Raw genomic sequence first — 26128 nt, 5'->3', positions numbered from 1 at the left:
TTCCATATGAGCAAGGAATTAAGAGATATTCCCTTGCATATGAGGCGCGGTGCACCAACCGTAGAATGCCATTCGTGATTCGCAACGCTTTGCCTCCATGACGTGGCAGCGTACGCAGCGCGATCGCACACGGTTTCACATGGAACAATGACGTGGCAGCATTGTGTGCATAGACTCCCTACTCACGCGGTGGATGTGAAGGTATGATGTTGACGCTCTTGCAGTCAGCAGACTGGGCTGCACCCTTTGCTTGGCCATAAATGACTGTGGAATCATATACAATTATGTATTGATTGGCGACGTTTGAGGCATATCACTGCGAAAAATGTCATTGGCAAGCTAACCTAGACTGCCGAAATACCGGGAACAACCTTGGTGGATGAACAGTAGATCGCCCGACAAGACGCGCGATCGAGATTGCCAAACTCTACTTTCAGTTGCGACAACATCGTGGCAGCGCGCCCGGAAAGGATGCATGACGTGGCAGCCTGTGCTATCAGCAAGCGAGGTTTCCCACAACGACCTTTGTATCTGGAGTACGGTCTAGTGCTCATTAGGTCGCAGCACTTGGGCACTACTGCGTAGGTCGAAGCGGTCGAGCTCATGCTTGCGCCTGGACCACGGACACGTCGTGGCCATGTTTTCTACGTACGTGTGTCGGACTTCTGTTCCGTTGCTGGGACCCGCGAAGCCATCCTCCTCGTCATCAACCCATTTTCATTCGCAAGCATCCCATCATAAAGACTCTCGATGACCAAAGACATGACCTAGCAACGCTGGCTCCATAGCAAGTATCAAGGTACAGTAGTACTACGCTGGTACGACCGACGCAGCTGCAACGTCAACTTGCTTGGACGTTGGTATCGGCCCCCATTTTCAACCCTAGAGCACCATATATAGAGTTATAAATCCAAAAAGCTAACTTTGATGCACCCGTTGTCGGTTGATGTCACGTGCGTCATCACATTGTCATTCCTAATCCGGCTGGTCAGATTATGCGGCGTCATCACCTGTCAAACTGCATAGTCTCGCCTGCATGGTCATACAAACCCCAAGTCATCCTTGAAATATGCATTTCGAGAGGTTTGCACTTGGCCTTCCGAAGATCGCAGACTCATTTCTGAATTCGATGGCAGCTGCACCGACCGTCGCCGCCGCCGTCGTCGCCTCGTACGTCGTCCTCGGCCGCTTCATGCACATCGAGCGGGTCGCCAAGAAGGGTTTGCCAGCTGCGCTCGCCGGCGTCCTCTACTACCGCTACCGGGCGCACCTCACGGGCGACGCGCCATCGAGCGTGCTCGCGCTGGCCCTCGCCGCCATGCCGCCGGTCATGGCCTTTGTCCTTGGCGACGCCATTGCGCTCGTCACGCTCATCTACGTTGCGTATGCGGTGCTGGACCGTCTCCGGAAGGCGCGGTATGGTTTTTCCAAGAAGGAGGCGATCAACAAGGCTGGGAACGCGGCCATGGCGGTCCTCTCGTACATTCCGTTGCTTCAAAAGAAGGTGCGCGCCGAGATTGCCAAGATCGAACACGACATTGAGCGCTCGCTCGCCGAGCAGAGCAAGTCTGCGATCGACTTTCCGAAGCGATTTGCGCTTCCCGAGAAGGGCCAAGCCGCGGCTGACGTACTCGCGACCATGGTGCGCATGGTGCAAGGCGAGGACAAGCGCTGGCAAGACGGCCTCGTCTCGGGCGCTGTGTACCACGGCGAAGACGAGCACATTGCGCTGCTCAACCAAGCGTACGGGCTCTTTGCCGTCACAAACCCGCTCCACGCCGACCTCTGGCCGTCCGTCGTGCGCTTTGAAGCCGAAGTGATTGCGATGACCGCGAGCCTTCTCAACGGCGGGTCGCCGGACGTTGTCGGATCGCTCACGTCGGGCGGCACCGAGAGCATCGTGCTCGCCACCAAGACGCACCGCGACTGGTTCCGGCACGACCATGGCATTACGCGACCCGAGATCATTGCGGCCGTGACCGCCCACGCCGCGATCGACAAGGCATGCGACATGTTCAACATCAAGCTCATCAAGGTCCCGGTCGACCCGATCACGTACAAGGTCAACTTGGACGCGGTGCGCTGGAACATCTCGGCCAACACCATCATGCTGTACGCCAGCGCGCCCAACTTTCCGCAAGGCACCATCGATGACATTGCAGCGCTTTCGGAGATGGCGACGCAGTATGGCATTGGGCTGCATGTGGACGCGTGTCTTGGCGGCTTTGTGCTGCCCTTTGCGCGCATATTGGGCCACAAGCTGCCGCCGTTCGACTTTGCACTGCCTGGCGTCACGAGCATGTCGTGCGACACGCACAAGTACGGCTACGCGTCCAAAGGCACGTCGGTCGTGCTGTACAAGCACAAGGCGATTCGCCGCTTCCAGTACTTTGCCTACTCGGACTGGACCGGCGGCTTGTATGCGACGCCGACGATCGCCGGCAGTCGCCCAGGCGCGCTCAGCGCGGCGGCGTGGGCGTCCATGGTCAAGATGGGCAAGGAAGGGTACCTCGAGAAGACAGAGGGGATTCTCGAGACGGTCGAGATCATCACGAACGGCATTCGCAGCATGGGCGACGCGCTCTTCATCCTCGGCGACCCGCAGGCGATGGTCATCTGCTTTGGCTCGCACGTCTTCAACATCCTCAAGGTCAGCGACCGCATGTCCAAGGCGGGCTGGAGCCTCAACGCGCTCCAGCACCCGACGAGCGTCCACCTGTGCGTCACCGTGCGCCACATTGGCAAGGGCGCCCAGTTCCTCTCCGCGCTCCGCGAGGCTGTCGACTTTGTCATGGCCGACCCGAACGGCAAGCTCAGCGGCGGCAGCGCGATTTACGGCATGGCGTCGACCATGCCGGCGGGCCCCGTCGAAGACATCCTGCGCATCTACACGGACGCGACGCAGACCTTGTAGTTCCTTTTGGAATCACCTATTTTGCATTATGATTCATGACTTAGTTGCATAATGATTCTCGACGTGGGCCCAAAAGAGCCGTCCTAGCGTCGCCTGCGAACTCCCCATTCAGGACATTTGTGATCTGGCAGCAACATGGGTGTTGGTTGGTGTCTTGCCGAAGGCTACGTACAGGGCAAGCGACCTGACCTCGCTACTTGCAACGACAACGCCACCATACATGATGGACTCGATCTCCAGGGCCTGCGACGTGTTGCTTCTCGCAGCCTTGGGTGTGCGGCAGGGCTCTGAGACGCGTGGCACCAAAAGCGTCCGTGGCGGCGGAGGGTTCGAGCAGCTTCAGGGGCATGGCTGTCTTCAAGTCCTCGGACAAGGCCTTCGCAACGTACCGTGGATTCGAAGAGTCGAGCAAGACACTAGAAATTACAAATGAAAGAGGTTTGCATTGAGACCAGGAGCATCAATGGCGGCTAAATCTACAGACAACGCGCGTCACATTTACTTGTACGTCTCCAACTGGCGGGCGACTTCGGCGACGTACGCGGCCTGGGCAGCTTCCTTGCTCGTGCCCTTCTTGGCGTTCCACGCATCCCACTTGGCCTTGCCGGCGAGGTCGAACATGCCGGGGCGCGACGTGTTGCAGTCGCCTTCCGTGCCCTGCTTGTAGAGCGCGTAGAGCGCAAGCTTGTCGTCGTTGGACGGCGACGAGGCCGGGTTCCAGTTCTTGATGGCGGCGGCGGCGGCTTCGAAGTCAGACATGGTCAATTCAGAAATGAGCTCTGGTAGTCACTTTGCCTTTTCGCCGAGAGCAGCCAATCAAACGCCTTTTGGATAGGTTGGAGCGCGCTCATTGGACCACTTGGACGGCGCCAGCGTATCCGGCAAATCCGGTTGCGTTGACGCAACACTGCCATCCCAGCCGGTTCTCGAAGACGAAGTTCAAGCCACCCAACGTTGCGAGTCTTTTCATGCTCGCTCTTGGCGCTGTCGCCATGGCGTACTGTACGAGCGAGGTAGCTAGACGAGTGCACTGGCGCGGCAGAGTACACAAAAGGCGGACGCCGAGAGGCTCAACGGAGGCGTCTACCGTACATTATTTACGGTAGGGTACGGGGTCAAGGCACCGTCTGGTGCGTCATGCACGAGGGGCCATGACGCGCCCTTCTTGCCCTTTGGTCGCTGTCTCTACGCCGGAGAAAACCATCGAGCAACAGTATTTTCCACTTCGAGCTAAAGTACAAAAATCGGTCGACAAGTGTAGACGCCAACGGCGTTGTCCCAGTATCCCTAGTGGTTCTTCTTGATAACGCTGCATGTGCTAGGACTCGGGATGAGGTCGCTGCATTGGAGGACATTCTTGCTCGCTGGGAGGTTGCCGGGCGGCGGCTTGTGTTCCAAATGACAATTCGTCATGTTCAAGTCGGCGATTTATTGAATTATCGCAGTGGGAACGGTAGAACCCGCCCCCCCGATCTCCACCCCATAGTCTCAAAGACTGACAACCACCCGAGCTCAATACATGACGCAGAGGTCTCAATCGCATGGGCCTTCGTCACGACGTCAAGCAAGGTTGCATTCATGTTAAATTAGAGAGAACTGCGACTCAGCCGACGAATGGAAACAGCGTGGCTAGGACGCTGGCTTGGTACGCCCAGCCCTGATACGTCGGCTGGACGTAGCTCGTGTAGTTGGGTCCGCTCGAGAGACGGTGGTAGAGCACAAAGACAGCAGCCGTGAAGAGGAGCGCGTCGACCCGGTCGAGCATGCCGCCATGGCCCGGGATCAAGTCGCCCGTGTCTTTGACTTGCGCGAGCCGCTTGAGCAGACTAGCCAAGAGGTCGCCGTAGCGCGAGATGAAGGCGCCGACGATCGCAAACACGAGCTGCCACAGCAGACACGTATACAAGTACGTGTCCTTGTCCATGCGCAGGTCGCGAAGCACGCTCTCGGGGAGGTCGGGCGGCGCGACAAAGTTGACAAAGAGCACGAGGAGCACGCCGAGGAAGGCGCCGCCGAGCGTGCCTTCGAGGTCCTTCTTGGGTGAAATGTGGTACGCAAGGCGATGAAAATGCACGTAGCCCAAGGCCGGGATGACGTGGCCGGTCACATACGCGCCCGTGTCGGCGCCCCACACGACCGCCAAGAAGCCCAAGGCGAGGCGCCGGCCGTCGATGACGGACGCCATAAAGGTCGAGATCGGGTCCATGAGCAATGCGACGTAGCCAAACGCGACGCAGTCGAGGAGGACACCAAAGAGGATGCGAATGCCATCGGGCAGTGACGCAAGCGACGCAAAGCTCAGGTGCACGGCGATCGCAATGAGCGCGAACGTCTGCTTGGTGTAGTCGTACCCGAGGAGGTACACGTGGTTGCTATAGTAGTTGGTGCTAAATGTGTTGAGCGCGCGGAGGCCGTAGAAGAGCTGGACGACTAGAAGAAGGAGGTGCGCGCGCCACGACGGCGTGAGCCACGCACAGTAAAAAGCCACCCAGCCCGTGACGCCGAGGTAGATGTAGAGGTACGCGACGGCTTGTACGTGCGGGCGGTCTTGCGCAGCATCGACGGGCAGCGACTCAAAGTGCCAGACGTACAGGTTCGTGACGTACGTGAGGCCAAGGAGCAGCATGGTCTGCAGCGTCGAGAGGATGGCGGCCGCCACCTTGTCGTAGCCGCGCGAGATGGGCGAGATGGCGCAGTCGCGGAGGTTAAGGACTGGAATCGGCCGCAGCGATGTGAGGTCCGAGAGCGCGACCGACGTCGCGACACGGTGCACGATGCGGTGGCTCAGCCACGCAAACTCATAGTAGCAGATCGAGACGACGACGGAGCAGAGCAGGTACGGCGCAAAGCGCGGGCCCAGAAGAAGAAAGGCGAGCACGGACGGCGCGAGCACAAGGCCCGAGAGCACGCGCTGGATCGCGTTGGAGCGGCGGATGCGGCGGACCACGTGGCTCTCGCGCACCGTGCGCATCGCGTCCTGCGTTTTGGTGCCGACCGTGGTCGACGTCATGGCCTCGAGCAGCACGACGTCGTCGTCGTCGACAGGCTCGGTCGTCATGTGCTCGGCGAGCAGCGTGTCAAGCCGAACGCCAGGCATCGCGCATGCGGAGAAGTTCGTTCGATGACGCTCGCTTGGATCGCGCACCGCATGTCGCACGCACCAGCTGCCACGTGATTTGACAAAAACGTATTGTATAGCTTGCGAGTTGTATGCAATATATTGGAAAAATGAAAAAAAGGCAGAGCCGGTGGCGCCAGCCGCCAGCTCCACCGGTGACGGCAGCAGCTCCAACCTTGCGCTTGCTTCTGGCACACGTCGCTATCTATCTCCACGAGCAAACGAGTCGTGCACCGTAGCCTCTTGCCTTCACGACCGCTGGCACCGCGGCTAATAGCGAGCTCCTGCGACCGACCGTGGAGCTGCGACGACGGTCCATGTATATGTAGTATGGTAGTATACTGGTGGCAAATGACCTTATCCGGCGATCGGCAAAGATGCAGTTGGCGCGGTGCTACATTACAAAATGCACGCGAATGCACCCACCGCACCGGCCATCGAACGTGGCGGCTCTCAACAAACAATGTATCAATATATCAAGGCAATAGATGCATTGCTAGAAAACATTTCCCTAAGTTACTGCGTACGCTAACGTGCTAGTACGTCACCATACTAGCGTACAGTATCACACACTACTTTGTTTTCTACTTCATTGCACGTGGTTATTGACTAAATGACTTGGCTATCGCAACTGACGAGCGCTCGTATCTTCTTGTTCTCTATCCTTGCGAGTGGGGACTCGTCCAACGAGGACGTCGGAATGCCACGTCACAGACCACGACCAAATGCAAATGTGTACAATGTACAATATGTCATTTCACGCCTAGTAACTGAGCTTTTGGGGCGCGGCGCACCAGCCGCATGCGCCAAAGTGTTTGATCCACTTGTTCCAGCTCTCGCGCTCGGCAATCGCCTTGCAGTTGGTGCAGTTGACCGTCATTTTCGCAACGACCGGGAAGCCCGTGATGATGCACGGCTCAAATTTGGCCTTGCACTCGGTGCAGTGCAAGCTGCCTTCGTAAATGGACGCTTGGCAGTTGGGGCACGGCCGCTCCGGGAGCTTCTCTTGCACTTGCTGGTCCATCGAGATTGTGAGCACCCAGTCGCGAATCTCTTCGCGCGCAGCTTCGTCCGGGAGGTACTGCTCGTCCGGGAGAGGGAAATCCCGCGGGATGTCCGTACCGAGGAAGTCCGAGTTGTCCAAGCTGTTCATGTTGCCGTCGTCGATCGCTTCGGTCAAGTCGAGGTACCGGTTGAAGAAGACGAACGCAGGGCTGAGCCACTTTTTATCGCGACAGCCGGCCCCCGCCAAGTAAAAGAGCTTGTCGGCGGGCAAGACGGTGATGTACCGCAGCAGCGACATGCCAATCTTGCACGCAATATCGTGGAGGCCCGATGCTTGCGCTTGGTACTTGAACGACGTGTAGTGCGCAATGAGTAAGAACTGCTCCATCGTCGCGATCTGCGCCGGCGACACCTCTTTCGTCGCCTTCATCTCCTTGACGAGCTTTCGAAGCACCTTGACCAGCGACGCAACGTTCACCGCGTGCTCGGGCGTCGGCTCGACGGCGACGGGGCAGCCCAGGCACTTGGCCACGACGCGCTCGACGACTGGCAGCGTGTCGTCGACCAGTGGGACACCGTACGTCGTGAACGCAGCGATGGCTGCATCGGCGTCGTCGTGCTCGAGCAGCCGCGTACAGCGCAACACCAAGTACTTGGCGAGGGCCTTTGGGCCATGCTTGGCCGCCGACGAAAGCACCTTGTCCCACTCGCCTCGCTGCATCCACACATCGAGCGCATTGGCCGCCTCGGACGACGATTTGGCCTCGGCCTTGGCTTCCGGCGCGCGGGCAGAGTCTTTGGCTTCCTTGACGTCGTCTTTGGCCGACGCCTTTTCTTGCGGCTTGGCGTCGCTGTTGCCAAATGCAGAGGCGTGCTGCGCGCGCTCGAGGCGCGGGAGCAGCTCCGGGGCGTGCTGTTCGCAGAGCTTTTGCGCCGCGACCCAGTTGCTCGTGCGGAGGTAGCAGTCGAGCGCCTCCGACATCTTGTCGATCGCCTTGAAGTAGTTGGCGGCGGCGTCAAACATGGACATGGAGAGAAGCCGGGACGCGACCTCCTCGACAACGCTCTTGAAGCGGCCGCGGTCGTGCTTGGAGGCCAGCTCGACCGCAAGGCCCCAGATCTCTTCGAGTCCACTCGGGTTCTACGCATATTTCACATATCAGATATATCCGACTCCGATGAGAGATTGTACATCGAGCTGGTCGAGCGTGATCGAGAGGTACGCATCGATGGCCTGGACATACTGCTGGCAGCTGACCCAGATCTCGCACGCTTCGAGCAGCTCTTCCTTGGACTTGGGCCCTCCGGAGAAGATTGCGCGCTGGTGGGCCATGTTGACTTCGCTCAGCTTGTGCGGGAGATGACGTTTGGCGAGGCGCATCGCATCCGACCAGAGCTGGCCTTCCATGTACGCGGCCAGCGCCATCTCGGGCTTGCCGGCATTGAGAAAAAAGCTCTCTACAAAACATCGCATTTTGTCTCGAATCTCCAACCAAACGCAGTGGATACCGGCACGGGCGTACTCCTTCCGCTCGACCCAGAGCCGCGCTTGGGCCACAAAGACGTCCGAGACCGAGGCCGGGTCCGCGGTCTCGGCCACCCGCATCGCATTCGCCCAGTCTTGTTGATGAATGTACATGTCGACGGCTTCGCGTGGCTTGCACGCCTTGATAAACTCATCTTCGGCTTCCTTAAACCGCTCTTCGTCCTCGAGAAAGAGCGCGTGCTTGAGGTGCACCTCGGGTACCTTCTTGGGCGCGCAGCTCCGAGCGAGTTCGAACGCGTGCTCGAATGCACCGCTCTCGATCGCATAGTCGATCGCAGGCTCGATGAGCCCGAGCCGCGTGAGCAGTTTCGCGCCGGCTTCGCCGCCGAGACTCATGGCCCAGGCATACGCAACGCGCTTGCTGGCGTTGATACCGCCATGGTACTTGGCCACGCGAATGGCTTCGTCCCACATGTCGTTGGAACGGTACATGTTGACGGCGGCTTGCCACTCGCCCGCCTCGGCAAAGTGGTGCTCGGCCTCCTTGAAGTTGCCTTCGTGCTCGAGCTGCTGCGCTAGGTACAAATGCGTGTCCTTGAGGAGGTCCTTGCGGTACTTGGTCACGAGTCGGATCATTTGCTCGTAGTTCTTGTGGTTCTTGTACATGTTGATGGCCAAGTCGGGCTCGTTGACCGTCAAAAAGAGCTTCTCGGCCTCCTTGAGCTTGCCCGCGCGCTCCATGCGGTGCGCTTGCTCGACATACAAGCGCTCGGTCTCGTACTTGTCCATGTGGTTGAGCGCGACTTGGTACGCTGCATCCCACTTGTTGGCCCGCGTGTACATCTCGACCGCGTCCCGCGCCGCGTCGGCCTTGATGAAGCAGCGCTCCGCGGCTTCGTACTGCTGCGCGTCTTGGTAATGGCGCGCGAGCCGCCTATAGTAGGGCAGCGCGATCTCGTCGTCGAGCGTCTCGACCATCTGACCGGCTTTGGCCCATTGACGCGAGTTGAGCGCGGCTTCGACGGCCTTTGTCGGTACGTTGCCTTCAATGTAGTGGTTGATGGCCATGTCCATCTACGTTTCATCAGTCGATGCCGGCGACGCCTTCTTCCTACCTGTTTCTGCGACACGAGGTAGTCGCCCCAGCTCTCTTCGAGCTTCATGACGCGGTCTGGGAAGACGCGGCGCGAGAGGTCGACGGCCTTCCGGAAGGCGTTGGCTTTGAAGTACGCGGCGAGCGCGCGGTCTTCCTCCTCCATCTTCTCGAACTGGTCGCCGGCCTTCTCGTACATGCCCGAGGCATACAGGGCATCGGCGACGCTCTCGAGCAGCGCGCGGTGGTCGCGCCCGAGGTTGCGCTCGTTGAGCAAGTTGGCGGCCTTTGCCGGAAGGCCCCCTACGCGCAATTTTAGAGAGTAGAGTAGGTTAGGCAGCGTACCCTTGAGGTAGAGATGGACGGCGCTGGCGAAGTCGCCTTCCTTGACCTTGAGCACGGCCGCCTTTTCTTCTTGGCGCGACGACAAGAGGTACTCGGCGTACTGCCGCTTCATTGCATCGAGCGACGCATGGTTGCGCGTCTCGGCAACGCGGATCGCGTCTTCCCACTTTTGCAGCAGCTGGTACATTTCGATCGCGTCGTCGACTTGGCCTTGGCTGAGCAGGATGTGCTCGGCGCTGCGGTAGTCGTTTTTGAGAAGCGCGAGCTTGGAGCGCACGCGCCAATGCACCATGCCCTCCGACATCTTTGCGTGCTCCATGTAGTCGATCTTGTTGACCTTGCGGAGGTACCGGCACCGGCACACATCGCCGAGTGCAGCGACGCAGCGCTCGGCGATCCGGTGGTCGTTGCTTTTGAGGGCTTCGGCGCTCAGCTGCGTCCACATGGCCTCGGTCTCAGGTGTGAGTTCGAGCGGTTCGAGGATCGCCATGGCGCGGAGCAGCTGCTTGTCGTCAATGGCGGTCCCAAAGTTGATGAGCGACTCGTCGAGCTGGTAGCTCGCCGTGTTCATGCCTTCGTCGACAATGACTTCGGTGCGGCCATTCGCGCGTTCGATCTGCTCGACGTCGCCCTTGATTTGGTAAATCGTGGCTTTGTCGGGGCTGCGAATGTTGTACCATACGTACAAGTTGTTGCGGTTCTGGGCGACAACGACGTCCGAGTCGGGCACCCACTGCACGTAGTTGCAGTAGTTGAGCAGCGTCGACCGGGTTTGCGTGTCCATCTCAAACAAGTGCAGTTGGCGGCGCTTGTCGCGGAAGAGGAGCAGGTTGCCATGGGCGTTGAGCTCGAGCCAGTCGACGCGCGCATCGTGGTTGACGGTCGTCGACGCGTGCAGGTGGAGGTCCTTGACCGAGATCGTCTGCAAGTCGAGAAGGAACGCCATCTTCTTGTTGTCGTCCGAGACCAACTTGGTCGCTTCGGAGAGGATCGGGCGCTCGTTGATGCGCACCGAGAGCAAGTGCAAGCTCAGGTGCTCGGTGCGGACCGAGCCAAGCACCTCATTTTGACCATACTCGATGAGCGAGAGCTCGCCGGCTTGGTAGATGATGCACACGGCGGGATTCTCAAACATGTACTTTTCGGCGCCGGTCGACTGCCACTGGACTTCCGAGAGTTTGGAGGTCTCGAGGTCGCCAACGAGGAGCGTGCTGCTCGTGTTGGCGACCAGGAACCGGTCTTGGAAGACGTTGAGCTTTGTGATTTCGCAGCCAAACGTCGAGCGGACAATGACCCGCTGGCCGGTCGCAATGCGCTTGACAATCACTTGGCTCAGCGACACGTACGTGAACTCGAACTTGCCCTTGTAGCGGTACCGCCGCACGCATGCGTCAAAGAGGTCAAGCGCGCCGCAGACCGAGCCGACCGCGAGCCGCGACCCGTCGTACTTCCAGCCAAGACTCGTGACCGAGTAGAGGTTCTCAATGCTCTTGACACCGACAGCTTCCCACGAGTTGGTCTTGACGTGGTGGCTGTAGATGTAAAACGAGTTGAAGTTGCCGACAACGACCGAGTCGCCGGTCGGGTTGAAGACGCTGGTCGTGAACTCGCCGCACTTGTCGTCGCTCGAGTAGTCGAAGCTACGGACGAGACCGCCGTCCTTGTCGTAGAAGGCGACCTTGCGGTCGTTCCCGGCAGCGAGAATCGACTCGCCCCACGACAGCGCGTACGGCACGCACGTATGGACTGCGATCTTGGTCTGGCTCGAGCCGCCGTTGACGTCGTCAAAGATAAAGCGGTAGATCGAGTGGTCATAGTGCGACGAGAGGATCGCTGTGCCTTCCGGGTTGGTGCATAGCGTCGAGACGTAGCTGCCGGTCGCGTACAAGGTCGCGGGCTTGTTGCTGCGCAATTGGCCGAGCTTGACCTTGCCATCGGCGAGGCCAAACACAATCTCGTTTGGGTGCGCGGTCGGCCAGATCATGCTCGTGACGCTGCACGCTTGCATAAACTTGTTGCAGATGGACTTTTTGTCACCCCATTCGAGCCCGAGCTTGTAGATGAACACAATGTTGTCGCTCTGCGCGACCGCGAGCTTGGACGAGTCGGGCGAAAACGCAAGCCCGCGCACCGTGTAGTTCTTGTCGCCCTAGCACACGCCATGAGGATGCCATGCGCGTCGGCGAAGCTAGGCGAAGCGAACCTTCTCGGCGGGCTTGGTCGAAAACTTGTCCTTGCGCTCGCCAGTCGCTGCGTCAAACATGTGCACGACGCGCTCGACCGTCACGACCGCGAGCCGCCTGTTGTTGGGCGACCACGCGATCGCGGTCACCTTGCACATGCCCTCGGTCGGCGGCAGCACCGTCGAGAGGTGGCGCAGCTGCATCCCTTGGTCGTGAATGAGAAGTCGCACCGAGATCTGCGACCTTTCGAAAAGATCTTCAAGGTCGATACCTGCGAGAATGCATATATCGAGCAATGGAAAGTCACAGGTCTTGTCGCAACACATATCTATACACGATTTACGTGCATCGAAATAGTGTTCTCTCAAAAGTGAAATAATAGTGTACAATCGGGCGACGTAACCGGCAACGGGCGTTACCATGCGTTGGCATATGCAGTCGCCGTTGCCCTAGTCCTTGCATCGGCTCTTGCAATTATACTCCAGTAGAGCTAGTCGCAGGGACGACCGATATACGTATTGCGCTGGGATCATTCGTCTAAAGATGGAAAGAGCTTGGAGTGCGGTAGGTCGCCAACTGTACAGTTGTAGCTGTAGCGACTTGTTTGCTCCAACATGATGGCAAGCATCGATAGCGGATCGCAATGCCTTTAGCAATGTATATGAACGCGTTTTGCGTTATCTCCATTTCAAAGATTTGCATACGCAAAGACTAGCAATCTCTTCTCTTCTTCACTCGCTCGCGGGGCGTTGGCGGGGGCTCGCCTTGCTCTTCTGTACTAGTAGTCGCCCTTCCACCATGACTTTTCAATGGTGCGTGATCGACACGATAATCCTTATTTCCATCCACCACTCTGGAAATATGGCCCACCTCTCGTTCAGCCGTAGCACTGTTGAGGCTGTGTTGTACCAAGAAGAAGAAGTGATTCTGGTTGCATAAAACGAGTTGATTCGGTCGGTGGTGTTCGATTCGAGAGCTGCGGAAAGCACGAGATGCTGCTCGTCCCGGAATCCTCCTATTGTATGGAAGGAAGAATTTGTCTTTCAGGGACCCAACGGTCTCCGATCACATACTTCGTCTTGCGGCGTCCACGCGAACCACGTCCGCCACAGCACAAGCCGAGACAGACGCTCCAGAACCCGGCAAAGTTTCCGTTTCAGCGCCACGTGCATTCAATCCATCCTAGTCCAGCTCTCTCGATAGCATGAGCACACGCCCGCACCACCGCCGCAGCGCGTCAACGCTCCGTGTCCTACCTCCGTCCATCAAGGTGCGCGCGACGTCAATGCACACAACGCACGACCACACTTGCCATCGCCGCGACGCCGTGCAGCTCCCGGCTTTTCGTTTGACGACCGTTGCCATTCAACCGACAACAACATGGAATGACGTCGTTGAGGGCGATCTCACGCCGGTCGAGCGGGCGCGGTCCGCAGCGTCCCACACAGTTTCGCCGTACAACCTCTTGCCCGAGCCTGCGCACTGGAGAGTGTTGCATGGTACGTGCAAAAGACGGATCCGCTTTTGCAAAAATTACGATCTACTAGAGCTCAAGGAACGCGTGCACATTGAGAAGACGCTACAAGCTGCGGACGAGCCGCTCGTTCAGCGCCGGTGTGTGCGCGGAACGGCCGCCGACCGCATCGAGGCTTCTTGGTCCCTCTACGACGCGATGAACCAGACGCTCCAATCCAAGCCCCGCGACTCGAACGCGGCCCTCGACATTTTGAAAGAGATTGCACGCTACCGCCGCCTCGCCGACGTGTTCAAGCAGCTCGACCGCAACCGTAGGCCATCTTGGTTGATTAAGAAGCGACTCACGAGCCGTAGACGACGGCGTCGTGACCCGCGACGAGCTCGTGGCGTGTGCAACGAAGTTGCTGATTCCGCTGACGACCAAGGACGCCGATGCGCTCATGGCCTTTATGGACCGCAACCGAGATGGCACCGTCACGGCCGACGAGGTGAACGTGCTCGTGCAAAAGTTTGGCGGCGTGGCACCGTCGCCCCCGCCGGCAAAATCCAAGCGGTCGCCGCACCGGTCGCAACTCCACTACAGCATGAACTAACTAACTCGACTTTGCATCATGTCGTACATTTGTACTCGGACGAAAGTCGCAAAGTGCCAAGAGGCAAATTGATGCCCACCATCAATTTGCTACAAAGCTGCTGATATATGCACGCGTGCGTTGGCTAGCTTCCCGCGCCCTTCCCCCATTCCGGCCACTCGCACGGAGGCCAACGCGTTCACAAACTTGAAGCAAAAACGCACTCAAAAGACTTGGTGAAAAGGAGGAAAGAGGGTTTTTCAACTCAGGAAAATGGGTATTCCGGGCCAGTGGCGATTTCTGAGGAGGGAGTGAAGGGCCGAGGCACAGGGAACGCAGGGTTGATGTATTATAAATAGTTAATCAGGGGGTTGGTTGTGGGTGGAGTAAAGTAGAGTCTCTAAAAAGTTTGTTTTCCCAAAGTTTGTTGTCCCGAAATTTGTTATACCTAGTACCGTAGTACTAGAACGGTACTACAGTTACTCGACGACGTTTCACGCCAACCGCCGATCGAACATATTGTTCACGTCCACCGGTCGACGACAAAGAAGCGATCGATATGCATCGGCGCAAGAACGTCTGCCACAGCCTCGTGCGCGACGACGACGACGCGGAGATACTGACGACGACGCGTCACTCGGGCAATCTGAGTCCGCAAGAACGTGCGGCATCGGCGGCGACGCACACTGTGTCGCCGTACCATCTGCGCGACGAAGCGGCGCACTGGAAAACACTCCACGAGCTCCAGGCCCGCGCTTGCACCGCGCGCCAGCTTGCGGCCCTCGAACGACCGACGACCGCTGTGTATGTACGCCCGTCGACATCGGCGCGTCACCGCCTCGAGTCGGCGTGGTCCTTCTACGACTCGATGCAGCATGCCCAGAGCGAGATGGCCACCGCCGCCGTCACCTGTCCCCGCGTCCTCTTGGACGAGCTGGCTCGCTTCCAAAAACTCGCCGACGTCTTCCGGCACGTTGCTGGCCATGGTAGAAGCCTCTCTTCTTGGTGCCAATGCCCAACCGCGCGTGGCGTAGAGACCCGGCTGATGCACCGAGACGAGCTCTTGCTAAGCGCGGCCAAGTTCAACTTTCGTATTTCCGAGAGCGAAGCGACTGTGTTGCTTGCTTTTCTCAACAGCCAGAGGCCCGCCGACGCCATGCATGCGGCCACAGAGGCCCACACGACGCCGCAGAGCCCACGCCGACGCCTCGCCCGCGCGCCCATGCAGCCGTAGCGTGATTACATAATGACATGGTCTTTGTGGTCTCTCTCTGTAGCTTGCGCTATCTACTTGGCCGCGAACCGCTCTTGGCGCTGCTTGAGCTTTTCATCGACCTACGCCTCCGACGGTGAGATACGTGGTTCAGGATGCTTGGATCGCGTACGACTTCCTTGGTCACGAGGTTGAACCGCAATGCACGCTCGAGCTTCTTCTTCGAGTCGTCCGTGATGCCAAAGCGCTCGCCGCGCGCCTTCTTCTGCGCTTGCACCTGCAAGCGCATGAGATGCCGCACGCCGCCACAAGGATAGTACAGACCTTGTCGTCGGACTCGATGCCAAATCGCTCGGCGCGCTTCGACTTCTTGACAGTCTCGACCGTCGCGTCTACTGCAGATCGTACAAGGTGAGAGGTTCCTGCCGCTGCATCACACTGGCCTACCAGCACCGGCCGCCTTGAGCGCATTGAACCGCTGGGCACGCTCCATCTACGGGATTGTATTTGGCTCGTTCGTAGATCTTGTGGACGCAGTGGCTTACTTTTCGCTGGTCTTCAGTGAGGGGGATGCCAAACTTTGCGGCGCGGGCCTTACGCTTCTCTTCTTCGGTCATACCGACTGTGACCGGCGCCGCCGCGACCACCGGTGCGTCCTTGACGAGCTCGGGCACGGGCTCCGCATGCTTCGGCGGCGAGGCTTCCTTGGGCGCCTCCTGCGCAGGCTCCTCGACGGGCTCGGGCGTCGCGGACCCGATGGGCGAGGCCTCGGCCGCCGCCAGTGTCGCTTGCTCATGCGCTTCGCTGCCAAACTCTTCCTCGTCGAGCGCGAGCTCGAGGCGCTGGACGAGCTCGGCCTTGACGCCGACCGTGCTCAAGCCGCGCTTGGCGAGCTCGTCCTTGATCTCGGCGACCTTCATCTTCTTGGGGTTCACGATCGCCATCTCGTCGTCAACCTGCGTCTTCTACACTACTGTGCGGTTCCCGGCCACAGTTGTGTGCCCAGCCAGTGTATTTTAATGGTATTTTTATGCCGCCCCAACACGAAACACCTTGGACTTTGTATTGAAATTCGAATTTTCTGCAATAAAAACTATCGAAAATCGAAACCACATGCGCCAGCTTTTTGATACACTGGATGCACCAGGAACCGAGTCCACCGACCGGACCAAAGCGGCCAAGTACGTCGCAAGGCCTTTGCTGATGCGGTCCTTGCCACGCTACATGCGATGCCATGGCTGCCCGCCACAAGTCGTCGGTCGACCACGGACACGCCTCAGGCCACGCAACGATGGTCCATACCGCAACCAAGCCATGACCTTGCATGGAGCACCAACGAAGTGACTGTCGATGCAGCGGTCGTCACGTCTTGAAGGTCTCGCATGTGCGCGCTGTGTGGCGCCTCGTTGCGCCCACCTGCCAAATGCTTGTGCGCTGGCGGGTCGTCCGCTGACGACCAAGCGCTGACTCAACGTAGCTTCCGTCTTCGCCTCTATCGCTGCCATTCCGCTCTCGGGCAGTGGGCGCAGTCGTCGCACCGCCTTCTAATGAGCACGTACATGGGCCCGTCGCCTCTCGCAGCATGGTTGCTGCGAGAGGCGGCGCGGGTCCGCCGGGCCGCGACGAGCTCGGGTGGCATGTGGCACCGTATCCGGACGATCCGGGAAGACCAAAATAGATGTAATGACTGTGTACTTGGATCTTGAGTGGTGCATACAAAGAGCAAGGTATTTTGTAATCGGGGCGGCCACTTGGCGCCGCCATCATGAAGAAGAAGGAGCAGCTCGAGAAGGGCCTGGCCGAGATGAAGGAGCTGGGCATGGGCGGCTTGACCAAGGGCCTCAGCTTCCTCCGGCAGAAGTCGTCGAGCTATGGCCACCTCGACGAGGAGAAGCCGCCGCTTCCGACGGGCCGCACTAGCAGCTTCTCGACCATGGCCGACAAGCCAAAGATGAGCTACGACGAGCTCCTCTCGCTGAGCATGAAGCTCACCAAGCAGAACCGAGCGTACAAGAGCCAGATGACGACCGCCTCCGACAAGCTCTTCCGGCTCACCGAGGTCGAGGCCAACTACAACGCGCTCGTAGCGTTCGTCACCGACGACATTGGTCTCGACGTTGCCTTTGAGCCAGCGACCGAGGTCGACGATGCACCGGTCGCCAACGAAGACGCAAGCGCCGACGCGCCGCCGCCGCTTTCCGCCGAAAAGGTCCTCGACACCTCAGCCATGCGGGCGCAGTACCATTCGCGCGACGCTGCCCGCGAGCACCACGTGCGCGAAATGGAGACCCTCTACGTGCAAGAGATCGCCAACTTGAAGGCGCAGCTCGAGCACCTGCGGCCAGCGTCGCCAAAGGACGATGCGAGCAGCAACACCGAGGCTGTCGTGTCCATCGACGCCACGCTCCGGTTCGAACTCGAGACGCTCAAGTCGAGTCTTGCCATGGAGCGCCGGCTGCGCGACGAAGCCGACAAGACGTGGCAGTCCAAGGTTAGCGAGAGCGACGCCGCCAAAAAATCCCTCCAGGACGCACTGGCCAAAGCCCAGCAGACGGCCACGTCCCTCGCGACCCAGCTGACGGCCGCCGAGGCGACCGCATCTTCGTATGCAGTCGACATTCTGGCGCAGATCACGGCCAACGCGCAGCGAGAAGAAAGCCTCTCGGTGCTCAAGCGGGAGCTCCAAAATCAGACGCAATTGACGCAGACGATCGACGCACTTGAGCTCAACTTGCAGCAGAAAGGCGCCGACATGGACCTGCTGAGCCAAACCGTCGTGCGTCTCGAAGCCGACGTGGCGGCCAAGACAACCGAAATGGCCAGGCTCGCGGCCAAGCTCGAGACTGCCGAGCGGGAACGGGACCAGCTCCAGGACCTCGCCGACACGGCCATGGCCAAGCACACGCACTTGGAGGCCGAGTTACGCGACTTTCGCAGCGTCACCAGCGCCAAGTCACATCTCGAGTCGGAGACCACCAGCCTCCGTGCGCAGCTCGCTGTCGCTGAGCAAAAGGCGGCCGACGCGACAAAGGAGGCCAGCGCCGTCGCCGCTGTCTTGGCCGATGCGCGTAAAAACTGGTCTGAGCAAAACGCACTCGCGACGCGACTCGCGGCCGAGAACCAGCAGTATGCCGAGACGTGCGCGGGCCACGCAGCCGAGGTCGCGCAGCTGCAGCAGCAGCTATCGCAGCGCCTCAGTCGCTACAAGGCAGTCTCGGACGAGCTCGCCGAAGCCAAGTCGCTGCTGCAGACGCAAACGCTCGAGTTTAAAGATGCGCAGACGGCGGCGACGGACGAGGTTGCGACGCTCCGCGCCCAGGTCGCGACCCAAGAGACAGCCTTCCTCGCCATGCAAACGTCGCTCACCGCGTCAGCGGCGGCCGATCTAAACGCGCTTCGAACGTCCCATGCAGCCGAAGTCGACCGACTGGAGAGCGATGCACGCGCCAAGTCGAAACTGGCGCGGCAGCTCGTGCTGGAAAAGGAAGAGCAGGTAGCGTCACTCTCGGCGCAGCTGGCCCAGCTCGAGCACGACGTCAAGTCGGGCGACGCCGACCATCGGCGCATCTTTGAGCTCGCCAACGTCCAAGCCCAGCGGGACGCGATGCAGCGGTCGCGGGACTCTGAAGTCGCCGAGCTCAGTAACGCCGTCGCGACCAAGCAAGCCGAGGTCGAGAGTCTCAAGGGGCAGATCAAAATCATGGAAGACGAAATCGCCGTGCTCGTGCGCACCGAGCGCCGCGAAGGCGTCAACATGGAGTACCTCAAGAACGTCGTCGTGCAGTTTATGAGCTTTCGCCCGGGCTCGAGCCAGCAAGCCAAGCTCATTCCAGTGCTCTCGACGCTGCTTCAGTTCTCACCACACGACATGGACGAGGTCCGCGCCGCCACCAAGCGCTCGACCGCATGGACGTCGTGGGGCGTCGAAACGAAGATCATCAAGTCCATTGTGCCTCCGCCCGCGATCCTCATCCCGCGTACCAAGGGTCCTCGGCCGGGGTCCCCCCGGGGGGGCCGGAGCCCCCGCTCGAGCCCGCGCGGCAAGGCAAGGTCCCCCAAGCACAACGAGACGCCCATGATGCTACCACACCACAGTAGTGATAGCATCGACCTGTGAATAGAGTAGTGCGTACTACTCGCATCCCTGCGCCAGTCAACGGCGTGGTCGGGACCCACCACGTCACTTTCCATCGCGTCAACAATAGGAGAGCACGGAAGCACAAGCCATTTGGTCGAATGCAGGTCACAACCCGTACCCCGGTCGTGCTCACGTTCTCAACGGGGCACACACGGGGCATGGTCCTCGGCGACACGTCGTCGCGTCACGCTCTCTGTGTCGAAGCGCGCTTCCGACTCGGCGCGCAGGAGCTCGTGCATTTTGAAGCGGTGCACGCGCCGACCGAGACCATGACACTATTTCACGAGTCGCTCGTCTATATAGTCTCGGAGAAGCGGTATCTTCGGGGGATGACGTGGCGGCGTGGGATGACGTGGGCGGACGCGCCGTCGGAAAAGGCAATGTTTGTGTTGCGCAAGACCACGAGGACGCCATTGCACTTGCACGAGACGGTGCACCTCCAGAGCTACAAGTGGCCCAACTCCTTTGTGGCGTTTGCGCCGTCGCCTCCGTCGGCCCTCTGGAGCCTCGGGTCGCTCCGGCTCACGTCCACCTTGCCGCCCATAGCGATCTCGGCCGAGCTGCCCAAAGCGCTGCAGGTACGCTACCGCTGTGGCCGCGTGCCGCATGTGGTGCCACTGGTCTTTGTGTCGGTGGACGCGTGCCCTCGTCGTCGGTCGCCGCCGCCTATCGCGGAAGCCATCGACTCGCCCACGAGTGAAGGCGACGACCTTGGTTGACCGGTAATCGTCAACTAAATAGTGTTCTAATTTGCTTGGTATTGCCTTCAAAGCGACGTTGGACAGGTGTCTGGATACGGTCCTCCTTAAGGTGTTGCCGTACGACGGACGAGACCTTCATCGCACTCGGCCGGTCCTCTGGCGACGCCGCGAGGCACTGCGACGCCAAGTTTTGGATCCACAGCGGCGTTGTATACGTAAACGTCGGTCGCAGCGAGCCTGTCATGACCATGCCCATGATAGCCGTCTCGACAAGGGGCTTGCCGCTCGTCTCGCTGATGACGCCGGCGTACGGAATCGCATGCGAGTCCAATTCGGAGAGAAGCATCCCGAACGAGTAAATGTCGGCGGCCACCGAGTAGTGGTCGAACTGGAGGATCTCGGGCGCCATCCAGCGGTACGTGCCAACACCGACCGTCATCGTCGCCTGCGTGTCGTGGCGCGAGACGTCGAAGTCGGTGAGCTTGGCGCCTTTTACGTCGTCCAAGAGCACATTGCGGGACTTGAGGTCGCGGTGGATAATGTCGAGCAAGTGCAAGTAGACAAGCCCTTCGACGACCGAGAGGACACAGTGCAACTTCTCATACCACGGATACGACGTATGGTTGGTGCGCGCAAGCTTGTCGCGGAGGTCGCCGCCGTCCATGTACTCGAGCACGCACTTGAGGTCAAGGGGGCGGTCCCACGTGACGCCCACAAGGGCCACAATATAAGACGAGTCGAACAACGCGAGCAGTTGGATCTCGTCGACGAGCCGGCTCACGTGGCGGGTCGTTGCTTGGCCGCTCAGAAGCTGCTTGATGGCCACGGGGGCGCCGTTGTAGTCGCCGAGGAAGACGTCGGCCATCGCCCCAGATGCGAGGAGCCCGAGTGGCGTGATGTCGGCCGACGGTAGCCGGTAAAGTGCAATCTCAGCGAGGTTCAAGCTGCCATAATGGCTCTCCAAAATATCATGGTACGCTACGCTATCGTGCGACGCAAGCTGTGTCGTGGGACCGTCGTCGGGCTTGTCGTTTCGGCGCTTGAGCAAGAGAAAGACGACCCCGGCGAGCAAGAGAGCGCACCCGATCGCGAGCGATGCGATGAGGGCGGTCGCTACGTAGACCGTGGTTGTAACTCCCATATCTCACTCGATCACAAACCATACCGATGGTGGTGGGCGGTCGTCGATCTTGCCTACGAGGTGGCTCTGAATGAGGCGTTGAAAAGCGAGGGGCGTGTACGGCCAAGGACGACGCAGACGGTAAATGTGGACGGGGTCTTGTACTGCTTCCACAACTCTGTGACGACGCCGTTATGAAGCGCACACGCCTGTGCATTGGCGAACCCGAGCTGGGCGTGCCGACGGGCGGGAGGTTGTCAAGTGCCACGTACGCTTCCTCGTCGAGCGTAATATTCTGCATCTCGCACCCTTGGCAGTTGCTACAAACGAGCACGTCAGGTCGATACAGTATTCCAAGAGCTATCATGTCGTCGGGCATGCAAACTCGAGGCGAACGTTGCGGCATCGACGACGACGGGTGATGAGCTGTTGACGAGGGCTCTACTGACGGCTGTGAATGCGGCCATTGCAAGCAAGGGCGTTTACTGGCGAGGACTTGTCCATGCGCGCATATCGCCGATGGCTGAGAGGTCGGCGACGTTGGTTGTCGCTTCGAGGTCGATGTCTGGGGGGCGCGCCTAGTGACTTTGCAGCTGGCGTCGACGTAGCAAAGCGCGGCGCCCTGGCAGAGCGCCCGAAGCCAGAATCGACGAGCCATGGGCACTCTGGTACGTTGATGGCATCCGTCAGAAGAAGCCTAATGGCGAGAGATGGGACATTCATATCCAGTGCTGTCGTCCGATCCATGACGCGCGGCGTGTCACGTTCGTCTAGAGCCCTTGGACTGTACGAGTACGGGGTGCTATTCACCACGCTGTATGAAGTGCTGGGAAACCATTTGGCGTTTCCAGGCGGCTTTGAATTCGCTTAAAAAGTACCTTTGGCGCTGATTCAATGGTCGTCTGCAGTTTGCACAGTGTGGGATTCTATCCGATTGGGTAAAATCAACCAATGGGTAAGATTGTAGTCGTCGTACTTTGTTGTGATTGGCCTGAAAAGACGTATGTCAAGCGGGTTGCCTCGGCCATTGCCATTCATATTGAGCACTCTCGACGAAGTGTGCAAGCACCGGTAGTCGTTCAAGAGATTATAGAAGACGCATCCTTTAATTCGTGTATAAATGTGCGCCAGCGCCACCACAAATGTTGGGTTTTGGTACGCAACCACGGGGCTATATCGGGCTAAACTCGTACAACTAATGTTAGACGGCCCTCCATGTTTGCAGCGTTGCGGCGCTCGATTTGATTTGTGCTCTGAATGCAGCACCCATTTCTACACTAACCACAGCCCAAAACCGTAATGGAGTATGACTCATGCGACAGCAGGAACGTGAGCGACGACGACGAGTACCTCGAGTCGGACTGCGCCCGGCCGTACGCCACAGCGTTTGTCAAGCTCAAGTCCAAGGACACATTCCTTTACACGCTCAAGTGCCCGCGCGACGTCCGCCCGCCGCGCATTCACATTGGCCGCAAAGCATTTGCGTGGCCACTCTCGAAAGCCCACGAGAAGCGACTCGATGCGCTCTATGACACGGACACAATTCTTCCCGCGTCCGACTTTTCCATCGATGACTTTGATGCGTGGTGGGCCACCGCTGGCGAGAACGTCCTTCTCGAAGGTCGGGGTGCGCTCGGTCTGGCAAGCTCGGTCGCCATCGGTGTGACGTTATCACACCTCGCCATTGATGTCAGCGGAAACGGCAATGGCTTGCACGCGCAGAAGTCGGCTGCGAATGCCTTTGGCTCGGTCATCTTTGTGCTGCCATCGGCGCACAAGGGCGGCCGCATCACCTTTACCCAAGGTCACCACACGGAGAAGTTGGATGCGTCACCGACCGTCATGCACGTCGCCATGACGTATCTGCAAACCTATATATCGTCCACCCGCCTCTCGTCCGGGCGACGGTACGCGCTCGTCTTCAACTTGGTGCCGCTGGGCGACTCTTTCATGCCGCGCATGCCGCCCAAGATGCTCGAGGCCATCGAGGGCTTCAAGGCGCTCGCGGCGCGGCCGGTCCAACGACACCGGCGCATGCGCGTGCACTCAAACCCATCAACCCGTCGCTGTCGTGGGACAAGCTCAGCTGGGCCGACACGCACTTGGTGGACGTGCTTTTGGCGACCGGCGCCTACGACGTTGCGCTTGTGAGCTTTCGAAAGTTGCCGGACGAGGAAGACTTGCATTTTTGCTTCATCGATGACTTTGGCCCCCACAGCAAGTCCGACGAGGAGTATGTGGACCGACGGCACGAGAACAAGATTACGAGCTGTGTACCGCACCCCGCATGTTGCATCCCCGACACAGTCCTTGAAGTGCTCAAGCACCAGGGCACTCACACTTTTCCCGAGTGCCCGCGGTCCGTTCGGTACGCAGTCTTCATCAAGTGCTCACCGACCGTGCTCGTCTTTTGGCCGACACAGTACCGCGCTGAAATCCTCGGTATCGACAGCGCTCTCTTGCACTTGCAGCGCGCCATGATAGCCCCAAAACCGTACAACTTGATCGGCTTTGCGACCGCCCGGGACTTGGCCGCGAGCGTGTTGTCGACCTTTGGCTGCGGGACACGGAGGGACTACGTCCCGGTATCCCATGGCGCGTCGTTGCAGACGCAACAATGGGGGTTTACTAAGATGATGGGGGATCTGCTTTTGGCGCTCGATGACGTGACCCTCGTCCAGAGATTTCTTCGAGATGCGGTTGGGATCACGGCCAACACACCACTGGACAAGGTCGCACCGGTCGTGCATGCACTCTTGCACCACTTTGGCTGGCCTGCACTGGGCGACGCAATGCTAGGTCTCGTGCGCCGCTGGCTTCTGACGGCGACGGGTCCGCTGCTTCAATTGCTGCTGAGCTTGGCCGGTCGCAGCGCTCGACCCGTGTGTGCCAAGCTGCACCAGCCGTTCTTTGGCGAATGGCTCAAAGCGGCGTGGTCGCTTCTTGTCGTGCACCCGCACCTCAAATTTCGGTGTCACAAAGTGTACCGTGTCGACGTCGTGCGGGACCTTTTGCTCCTCGACGCCTACGTCCTGTTTCAACTTCCAAAGGAGCCGGCCAACAACTATCTCGGGGGGCACCTGCCCCCGATGCTCCTCGCCGACGTTGACGACTACGTGCACGGAGGCTGCCACGTCGTGGAGGCTATACGATACATGTACGCCGGCGATTCGCAAATGCTTCTGTCGCAGCTCCCGGAAGCTCTCGTCCTGGCAGCGTATACGAGCACGGAACTGGGGGATTTCATCGACGTCCTTTTGGCAGCCTATCACGAGCCGTTGTCGCGTCGCGCGTCAAACACGTTCACCGAAGCACTCGATATGAGTCCTTTTGCATTGGCTAGCTTTCTTGTTGTGCTAGACTTGGGTGGTCACTGCGATGTCAAATTCATTGCATCTCTCTGGTCGCGGTGGGCGCTCTCGGACGCCTTTGGTCCAAGTGACGACTACGTCGACAAGGGCGTGCTGGCAGTGTCCGCCCGCCTTCAGGAGCACGTGACGACGGTGCTTCTCGATGGTGCGCCGACGCTGATGCCGCTGCAAACCGCTGAGAATTGTGTCCGCCTCGGAAAAGCCAAGCTGCCGACCAAGCGCAGCCTCGCCTTGCTCGCGATGATGGCGCCAAAGTCCGTCTCGGCGTTCGCGACTGCGTGGCTGTCGGCGCTGCCACCGACGATCGAGGCGACCCGGTATCTGTTGTTTCCAATCATCGAGTGGATGCACTGCTGGCGCCAGCAGGCACATGGCGACGCGGTTGCATGCCTAGCGTCCGTGTGCCTGCAGAGGCTCCATGACGCGCGCATTCCCGTCCGCGCGAACCCGGCACTTGTCCTGTTGGACATTGATATGACGAGAGAGCATTGTGCGCAGTGTAATCAAGTGGCAGAGTTTTTGCGCGACAGCACCAAGACCCATGTGGTCCTCACGGCGACATCAAACACTGTCTGTTCAATGCTCCGGACGCTCGTGACTGCGCACAAAGACCGCCTCGAGTTTGCAGCCGAGGACCCTCCATGCTCAAAGTACTTGCGCACCACATTGCTTCGCAAGGTCCTGCCGAAAAGTCCAGGTCCAAGAGTCGAAAACGACGACGTGCGCGATGATTGCCGCATTGCAGCGCTTGAAGCGATGACCGCCGACAGCGCACGACCGACCAAGCGCCCACGGGTCGCGTGACGCATTCATCGCGTCGTGTATTTGCATCCGATAGCATCAATTGAAGAATTTACAAATATATAGCTTTTATTCTATTGCTCGTAACACTTGCTTGCTCCGGGTGGCTTGCCAGGCCGCGAGAGGTCCGAGTCTAAATCACAGCGCAGCGAGGGCGACGATTTGCCGCGTGGACGCGTGGATGGCTCCGATCACGTACCGCAACGCTTTGGCGGATGATACGACGCTGCGTGTCATTCTACCCACCTTTGAGAAGGACTTACCCCGTTAGCTCCAAGCTGGTGCTGAGATCAGTCTTGGTACCGTCGATGTGGTGCATGTAAAGTGTGCTGCTATGATCGGTGTGTTCCATCATTTTGGGATGCCTAGCTGTGTAAGCTACCTGTGTAGTACATGAATTCAGATTCCCCCACAAATGATACGAGTGTCATTTGGGGCACGGAAGCAACAAGTGTCGTGGAGAAGCCCATGGCTCTGGTTTGGCGGTGTGTACTTTCTAATGTTTGATAGAATAGTGGTGCGTTGGATCGACCTCTTTTTGTCGAGACGGTGGCATTGTTCGTCGGCGACTGAGCATGTTTGTACTGCCAGC

General features: G+C 59.2%; 11 protein-coding genes across 11 annotated transcripts; 6 read left to right on the top strand and 5 right to left on the bottom strand.

Annotated features, from left to right (window-relative positions):
* Positions 1-1129: 1129 nt before the first annotated feature.
* SDRG_07979 (sphinganine-1-phosphate aldolase) lies at positions 1130-3015 on the top strand (the record flags this gene model as incomplete). Its single annotated transcript, XM_008613843.1, has 1 exon — positions 1130-3015. One exon carries the CDS (start codon positions 1130-1132, stop codon positions 2912-2914), a length of 1785 nt encoding a protein of 594 aa, XP_008612065.1. The 3' UTR covers positions 2915-3015.
* Positions 3016-3337: 322 nt separating this feature from the next.
* On the bottom strand, positions 3338-3703 carry SDRG_07978 (diazepam-binding inhibitor (GABA receptor modulator, acyl-CoA-binding protein)). Its single transcript, XM_008613842.1, has one exon. It carries the CDS (start codon positions 3671-3673, stop codon positions 3413-3415), a length of 261 nt encoding a protein of 86 aa, XP_008612064.1. The 5' UTR covers positions 3674-3703; the 3' UTR covers positions 3338-3412.
* Positions 3704-4456: 753 nt separating this feature from the next.
* SDRG_07977 (phosphatidate cytidylyltransferase) lies at positions 4457-6053 on the bottom strand. Its single transcript, XM_008613841.1, has one exon. The coding sequence runs from the start codon at positions 6009-6011 to the stop codon at positions 4518-4520; it is 1494 nt and encodes a 497-aa protein (XP_008612063.1). The 5' UTR covers positions 6012-6053; the 3' UTR covers positions 4457-4517.
* A 705-nt stretch (positions 6054-6758) lies between these two features.
* SDRG_07976 (hypothetical protein) lies at positions 6759-12398 on the bottom strand. The gene is made up of 6 exons (XM_008613840.1): positions 12165-12398; positions 9962-12110; positions 9639-9919; positions 8547-9597; positions 8230-8495; positions 6759-8178 (listed from the first exon to the last, which is right to left on the bottom strand). Exons 1-6 carry the CDS (start codon positions 12345-12347, stop codon positions 6796-6798), a joined length of 5313 nt encoding a protein of 1770 aa, XP_008612062.1. The 5' UTR covers positions 12348-12398; the 3' UTR covers positions 6759-6795.
* Positions 12399-13348: 950 nt separating this feature from the next.
* On the top strand, positions 13349-14213 carry SDRG_07975 (hypothetical protein; the record flags this gene model as incomplete). Its single annotated transcript, XM_008613839.1, has 3 exons — positions 13349-13643; positions 13692-13931; positions 13975-14213. 3 exons carry the CDS (start codon positions 13349-13351, stop codon positions 14211-14213), a joined length of 774 nt encoding a protein of 257 aa, XP_008612061.1.
* A 538-nt stretch (positions 14214-14751) lies between these two features.
* On the top strand, positions 14752-15463 carry SDRG_07974 (hypothetical protein; the record flags this gene model as incomplete). Its single annotated transcript, XM_008613838.1, has 2 exons — positions 14752-15178; positions 15227-15463. The coding sequence occupies 2 exons, from the start codon at positions 14752-14754 to the stop codon at positions 15424-15426; spliced, it is 627 nt and encodes a 208-aa protein (XP_008612060.1). The 3' UTR covers positions 15427-15463.
* Positions 15394-16415, bottom strand: SDRG_07973 (hypothetical protein). Its single transcript, XM_008613837.1, has 5 exons — positions 15951-16415; positions 15853-15898; positions 15730-15800; positions 15578-15682; positions 15394-15527 (listed from the first exon to the last, which is right to left on the bottom strand). Exons 1-5 carry the CDS (start codon positions 16347-16349, stop codon positions 15480-15482), a joined length of 669 nt encoding a protein of 222 aa, XP_008612059.1. The 5' UTR covers positions 16350-16415; the 3' UTR covers positions 15394-15479.
* Positions 16416-17170: 755 nt separating this feature from the next.
* SDRG_07972 (hypothetical protein) lies at positions 17171-19522 on the top strand (the record flags this gene model as incomplete). Its single annotated transcript, XM_008613836.1, has 1 exon — positions 17171-19522. One exon carries the CDS (start codon positions 17171-17173, stop codon positions 19520-19522), a length of 2352 nt encoding a protein of 783 aa, XP_008612058.1.
* A 119-nt stretch (positions 19523-19641) lies between these two features.
* SDRG_07971 (hypothetical protein) lies at positions 19642-20262 on the top strand (the record flags this gene model as incomplete). The annotated part of the gene is made up of 1 exon (XM_008613835.1): positions 19642-20262. One exon carries the CDS (start codon positions 19642-19644, stop codon positions 20260-20262), a length of 621 nt encoding a protein of 206 aa, XP_008612057.1.
* A 10-nt stretch (positions 20263-20272) lies between these two features.
* Positions 20273-21385, bottom strand: SDRG_07970 (TKL protein kinase; the record flags this gene model as incomplete). The annotated part of the gene is made up of 1 exon (XM_008613834.1): positions 20273-21385. One exon carries the CDS (start codon positions 21383-21385, stop codon positions 20273-20275), a length of 1113 nt encoding a protein of 370 aa, XP_008612056.1.
* Positions 21386-22663: 1278 nt separating this feature from the next.
* SDRG_07969 (hypothetical protein) lies at positions 22664-25539 on the top strand (the record flags this gene model as incomplete). The annotated part of the gene is made up of 2 exons (XM_008613833.1): positions 22664-23404; positions 23446-25539. 2 exons carry the CDS (start codon positions 22664-22666, stop codon positions 25537-25539), a joined length of 2835 nt encoding a protein of 944 aa, XP_008612055.1.
* Positions 25540-26128: the final 589 nt, after the last annotated feature.

The sequence above is a fragment of the Saprolegnia diclina genome, assembly GCF_000281045.1.
Source record: "Saprolegnia diclina VS20 unplaced genomic scaffold supercont1.23, whole genome shotgun sequence".
Lineage (NCBI taxonomy): Eukaryota > Oomycota > Saprolegniomycetes > Saprolegniales > Saprolegniaceae > Saprolegnia > Saprolegnia diclina.
Note: the sequence above shows the minus strand (reverse complement) of the source record. Positions and strands in the feature narration are given on the sequence as shown.